The sequence below is a fragment of the Bactrocera latifrons genome, unplaced genomic scaffold (genome assembly GCF_001853355.1).
Source record: "Bactrocera latifrons isolate USDA-ARS-PBARC rearing strain unplaced genomic scaffold, ASM185335v1 scaffold_417, whole genome shotgun sequence".
In the NCBI taxonomy this organism is placed as follows: domain Eukaryota; kingdom Metazoa; phylum Arthropoda; class Insecta; order Diptera; family Tephritidae; genus Bactrocera; species Bactrocera latifrons.
The window spans coordinates 213,820-220,863 of NW_017537065.1; the positions used below are offsets into that span (position 1 = coordinate 213,820).

At 36.0% G+C, this 7,044-nt stretch overlaps 1 protein-coding gene across 1 annotated transcript in view; it reads right to left on the bottom strand.

Moving 5' to 3' along the window:
* LOC108972696 (coiled-coil domain-containing protein lobo) overlaps window positions 1-540 on the bottom strand; it is a 194,348-nt gene extending 193,808 nt beyond the window's left edge. Inside the window, exon 1 of the mRNA XM_018939412.1 lies at window positions 451-540. Within this exon, the coding sequence (XP_018794957.1) occupies window positions 451-540 (90 nt within the window). The remainder of the gene's footprint in view (window positions 1-450) is intronic.
* Window positions 541-7,044: the final 6,504 nt, after the last annotated feature.

The following is a 7,044-nucleotide window of genomic DNA, read 5'->3' on the forward strand; positions in this document are numbered from 1 at the left end:
AAGTAATGAGCGAAAAAGAGAAGAGTGAGACTATAGTGCGTGTAGAGGACAATTCAAAGAAGATGTTAAAAGAATTGCTTTGTTTTAATTGTGGTGAAAAGGGACAMGTTTCAAAGAATTGCCAAAATAAAGAAAAGGGCAGAAAATGTTTTGAGTGTAACTCGTACGGCCATATTGCAAAAAATTGCAATATAAAGCAAACAAGTGACCCAGTCAAAAAAGTAAATACGATTGATGCAAAGTGAAATATAATGCATAAGACGGTAAACATTGGTGGTTGTAATTATTTGACTCTGTTTGATACAGGCAGTAGTGCGAATATTATGAGCAGTGAAATTTATAATAAATTAATTAATCCACAATTGACAGGTTTTGGCAAATCAGCTAGTGTTAAGCCGTTTGGCCAATTAATGCAAACCACTGTAGTAGATAATGAAAAATTTTACTTACTATTTTATGTTGTGCATGCAAATCACATTGATGTAAATGTAATAATAGGTGCGGATTTTTGTTTAAAGGCCGAAATTTTAATAAATCCATCTGGTTTAAAGATAAGAAAACTTTTAGATACAAGTCAACATGAAGAACCGTCAGTGCTTAATATTGACGTGGCTGATAAGAATGAGTATATTAACATAGGCGATACGGTGAGGCCAAGCAGGAAGTGTTTGAACTTATTTCAAATTATAAACCCTTAAAGTCGAAAACAACAAACATTGAAATGCGTATTATTTTAAAAGACGATTTACCAATATTTTCGCGACCACGTAGGATGGCGTTATCTGAACAAGATATCGTTGACGATCAAATCGATGAGTGGCTAAAAAATAATATTATTGAAGAATCGAACTCTGAGTTTACTAGCCAGATAATTCTTATTAAAAAACGTGACGGTTCTCCGCGACTTTGCGAAGACTTTCGCAGAATCAATAAGGTAATTGTTAAAGATCGTTTCCCTTTACCATTAATAGAAGACCAGTTAGACAGACTACAAGAGGCAAGAGTTTTTAGTACCATTGACCTCAAAAACGGGGTTTTCCACGTGCCTGTTGCAGTCAAGCCGAAAGTATACGTCGTTTGTTACGCAAAACGGCCAATATCAATTTCTGAAGGTGCCGTTTGGGCTWTCAAACTCTCCAGGCGTGTTTCAACGACATGTAAACGCTATTTTCAGGCATCTGTCGCGTAAAGGTATTGCTTTGCCTTACGTTGACGACGTAATTATACCTTCTAAGGACGAAAACGAGGCTGTGCAAAATCTCAAAGAAGTCATTAACGTATGTAAAGACTATGGCTTAGAATTAAATTTGAAAAAATGTAGTTTTTTAAAAACGCGAATACAATTTCTTGGTCATATCATTGAGAATCAAAAACTGTATCCATCTACAGAGAAAATTGATGCAGTAATTAGGTTTAGAACTCCACAGACGTTGAAGCAGTTAGAAAGTTTTTTGGGCTTAACCGGAYACTTCAGAAAGTTTATCCCAAACTACGCTGTAATTTCAAAGCCGTTGTCGAATTTAACTAAAAATAACGTAAAGTTTGCAATTGGTATACAAGAAGAAGCCGCAATCAATCTTCTGAAGAAACTTTTAAYTGAGAATCCAGTACTAAACATATACAACCAATCATACGAAACTGAGGTGCATAAAGACGCTTCGATAAATGGATTCGGTGCAGTTTTATTGCAGAAATTACCAGACGACTCCCAGTTACACCCAGTATATTTTATGAGCAAAAAGACGACAGATACACAGCGAAAGTATACTAGCTATGAATTAGAAATATTGGCGGTGATTGAAGCTCTGAAAAAATTTCGAGTTTACTTGTTGGGAACACATTTTAAGCTAGTCACCGACTGCAACGCTTTCACGAAAACCTTAGAGAAGCAGAATTTGTGTACGAGGGTGGCACTTTGGGTTCTTTTCTTACAAGAGTTCGACTATACCGTTGAGCATCGGGCTGGACGGCGTATGCAGCATGTCGACGCGCTCAGCAGATACCCGATATTGACGATAACTAAAGATGACGCTTGTGTTGGCATTGGTAGGGCACAAGCAAATGACGAAAAATTAAAAGCTATTAAAGAAATTATCAGCGATGAAACAAAAACATACGGGAATTATTTTCTTAGAGGTGATATTTTATACAAACTAGTAAACGACGTTGAGCTGCTAGTAGTTCCAAAAGCAATGCAAAGGCAGATCATTAGCAATGCGCACGACAGAGGCCATTTTGCGGCAAGGAAAACAAAAGAACTGATTTGTAGATCTTATTATGTCTCACATTTGGAAGACAAGATTAAGCAGTACATCGAATGCTGCATACCCTGTATCATGAGTAACCGTAAACGAGGCAAATAGGAAGGGTTTTTGCATCCGCTTCAAAGAGAAGACGTTCCATTATATACTTACCATATTGATTTCTTGGGTCCATTGGATTCAACACATAAAGACTATAAACACATTTTAGCCGTTATAGACTCATATAATCTACGGCGTTAAGCAGCACGACAGTATAAAATCGGAGAACATGTAGCTATAAAGAGAACGCAGTTTGGAAGTAACCTTAAGCTGAAGCCAAGATTTTTGGGTCCCTACCAAATCGTTAAGGTCAAGCWCAACAAYTCATATGACGTTCAGAAGATAAGCAGCGGTGATGGTCCAAAAAGTACAACGACTTGCGTAGAATATATGAAACCCTGGTCCACGTCCAAAGTCGTCGCAGATAGCAACGAAGTAGCCGGGACGGATACTTAGTCAAAATGGCCGAAAGGAATCTATGGTGAATGGGCAGTAGAAAAAGACGAAGATTAGCGAAAACGGCAAGGAGAGATAGAGTTGAACCGCGACAGCCAAAGTAAAGAGACGTGCCCACTGAGTTCCACAACTATTAATAAAACTACACTTATTATATGAACATATTATTATATAAACAATAAACCTAAATCTATTTCATAAACAATAAACCTACATTAATATTTCTGCTTGAAATTTGTTCTACTTAGCTAAGTCTGTCTTAAATCGGGGGAGGTGAATGCACTTTGTAGGATGTAGGGCAGTAGCAATATTAATTGAAATTGGGAAGTGGTCACTACCTTTAAGTTTAGAAAAAACACTCCATTCGATTCTCCTAGACAGTTCGGGAGAAGAAAAGGAGAGGTCTACATTGGTGAATGTTGAATGAGTTGAAAGGTATGTGGGAGCGCCATTATTGAGTAATGGCAATTGGTGGTTTGTTATAAGGTTTAAATTGTTTATGTATGTTGTTTAAATTAAAAAAGTAACCGGTGTATTGTTTGGGAAAGTATGTTTTTTGGATATTTGTATTGAAATGTTAATTTCCTGAATACATATCACATSTGGGTTCTTTTCTTTGATAAGTAATTGCAGCTCATGGTAATTGTTCCAATATCCATTCATGTTCCATTGGATGATTTTTAATACCATTGATAAAAATGAGCGGATAGCAAAACGTGAGAATACGCATTTATGTGAATAGTTGTATATGAGTGTTTCGTTATTCTAGCATTTCGTTTTCAGAAGTGTTTTGTTCTTGGGTAGCGAGAAGTTAAGATTGAGTTGGGAGAGGTTGATAATATGATAATTGAGAGAAAGAGTATGGTGAGTTTGGTTGAAGATGTGGACTTATATTATAGTTTGTTTCTATTTCGTTTTGATCTGTGATTGGATATGAGATTTCCAAAACTGGAGAGTTGGAAGAATTATTTTGTTTGTTGGTGGCGATAGTTGATGGAATGTTATTATTTCTTTTTATTGCTGTATCAGATTCTACTTTCGGGGAGTCTGGTATGTTGGCTTGTTTGCTAGAAGTGCTGGATATGTGGGAAAGGTCTAAATTGTCAATATTGGTTTGTGTTTTGTTTAAGTTTTTTTTTTTTTTTTGGCATTATTGTTGTTTTCGTAAATTGTTGTGTGGATGGAGTTGATTCTATTGTTTGGTGTGACTGTGCTATAGCTTTTACTGGTTTTGCTTGTGTTTGTAGTGGATGCAATGTCAGCATATGAGCTATTGGAAGAGATGGTACCGTTTGCTTATTTTTTGTATACTTTTGTAGCTTCCCGCATTGAACAATTGTTTATAGTTTTGATTTTTAGAATTTCTCTAGCTTGTAAAAATTTTGGACATTAATTGGAGGAGGAGGGGTATGCTTGGAAACAATTAGCGAAAAAAGTGTGATCACAGTTGGAAGGAGAATGAGGAGGGAGTGAACAGTTTTCACAGAGATGAGAGCGTTGGTATTTATTTTTTGTATGTCCAAGAATCTGACAAGATTTGCATCGCATGGGAAGGGGTATACATACATTGGCGAACTAATACTTTGCACCAGGCGATATCAATTTTATTGGGTAAATTATAAAGATTAAAAGTGAGCAATACCACTCCCGATGGTAATAATTTCCCATCGATATATTTTTAATATACCGGGTTATAACTTTGCACGAGTAGTGGCTTTTAAGTTTGCCATCTTAAGACTAAAATTTTCCAAATTGAACTTTTTACCAAAAATGTCGGTCGATGTGGGAGATATATAATTAAGATTTACAGATAATTCTTTCCGGGTAATAGTAAAAATTGTTGAATATTTCCCTTAGCCCCGATATAGCTAATATAAAGAAATTGAGTCACTATTACCCCCAACTCCCATATGCTACTTTTACTTTCCACCTGTATATAAACCGTTTGGTTAAAGTGTTTAATATATCAAATTATACAAGTTTTCTAAAAAGTTATGTGGTTTAGCACTGAATTAGAATATAATTGATATGTACCTTCGCCTAAACCGTTACTACGGTTGATGCTTTCTATATAAACTCAATTTATTAAGGGCATACATGGGTTTCTTAGGGTAAAAACAATCTTTTCAAAATTTTTTTCTCATATAAGAWATTAAATATTTAATTAGAATTTTTTTATTGTTATAAACATACACTATTAGCAAAGAATTTCTGAAATTTTTGGATAAAAATATTTTAATCTCGGCCAGTGCGACACCGTTTCCGGTGAACCCTACGAATAAATGTGCGCCCGCGTTGGCAGGTTAAACGGCGCAGTTAGTATGGCTAACCGAATGGGTCTGTTGGTTAACGAGGGCAAGACGAAATATCTCCTGTCATCAAACAAACAGTCGTCTCACTCGGGACTAGTCATCCACGTCACTGTTGATAGTCATAACTTCGAAGATGTAGATAATTTGGTCTATTTAAGAACCAGCATCAGCACCAACAACAACAACAATCAGCCTCAAAAAGCCAAGCAAGATATCTCTTGGCAACAGGTGCTACTTTCCACTTAGTAGGCAATGGAGAAGTAAAGTCCTCTCTCGGTTACCCAAAAATAAGTCATTCATTATTCCCGTCGTGCTATTTGGTGCAGAGGCTTGGGCGACGACAACAACTAATGGGACGACGTTGCGAGTTTTCGAGAGAAAAGTTCTGCAAAAAATTTATGATCCTTTACGCGTTGRACACGGCGAATATCGCATTCGATGAAGCGATGAGCTGTATGAGTATACGACGATATTAACAAAGGTCAACGAATTCAAAAAGAGCGGCTACGCTGGCTAGGTCATGTTGTCCGAATGGACGAAAACACTCCAGCTCTGAAAGTATTCGACGCAGTACCCGCCGTGTAAGAAGAAGACCTCCAATCCATTGGAAGGACCAGGTGAAGAAGGACCTGGCTTCACCTGAAATCTCCAATTGGCGCCACTTTGCGAAAAGAAGAAACGATTGGCGCGCTGCTGTCAACTCGGCCATAACCGCGTAAGCGGGTCCCACGCCAATAAAGAAGCAGAAGAGGTTCTGTATGAACCAAAGATATGAATACGTAGGTTGCCTTTTATATTTCGGGATAAGATAACAAAAACAAATATTAACCATCTAAAATAATTTATGGTTTTTCAAAATATTCTCCATTAAGATCTATATATTTTTGCATTCGTAAAGCACTTTTGCTACTCTGATTGAAGTATCTCCAAAATATGCCTTTTGAACGCATTAAACGCCTTTTGAGGTGTCGAAAAACGTTCCGCGTTAGGATTATACGGTTGATTACTTATCAAATTGAACTTTTAGTGCTGAAAAATTAAATTGATTCAATCGATGTTTGAGACCTTTATCTTCTTCTATTGAAAAAGGTTGATCCTTGATAGAGTTTTATCGGTAAAAATTAATTAACAGCCCTATTTTCATGTCCTCATAAAAATCACCGAAATCATTATTGTGAGATTTTTGTTACTTGTGAGGTTTTCAGTATGTTGACGAACCTCACAACACAAAATCGGTTTTGTTTGTTTCGATAACTTCAACATTTTTAAAGAAATTTTCAATTGTTTAATTGAAGTTGAACGGAGGAAGTATTCTTCCAAAGTCGTTATCCATTATAAACAAAAGTATTGTCTTTCACATTTTGAAATCATAAAAAGAAATGACATTATTATATATGCACCAAATTTAATAGATTTGCACAATTAATCACTTTTCCTTGTTTGTTAATTCTTTACTTTGTCTTGTTTGTTTTTGTAAACCAGCTGGTTCACAGCGAAGTCATCTTTTGTCGTGAGTGTTTTGTGCTTTTTTCTTGTGAGGTTTGAGCAACAATAACCTCATAGCAAACCTCACATTTTTTTTTTTTTGTGACAAATGAGTTATGCGGTTTTTTTAGAATAGGGCTGTTAGTAGTCATTCATTGATGTTGCCATCCCCAAATATTAAAGATTTGACAGATTACGCATATAAAAGAAAGCTTTTATATATATGACTTCGAAATATTGTATGTGGTTGAATATACAGTGGACTCGCGATAACATGAACACCCTAAATTATGAACCCCCCAAATATGAACACTTTTTGGCTACCATTGACTACTCTAAAATATGAACTTTGGACAAAAGCTCTAAAATATGCACAATATTGTTGTCAATAATAAATTTAAAGCGCTTTGTAATTTGGGGAATTCCCTGGTTATTCGCATTCAATATGCATGTACATACATATGTATTTATCCATCGCTCGAAAATGC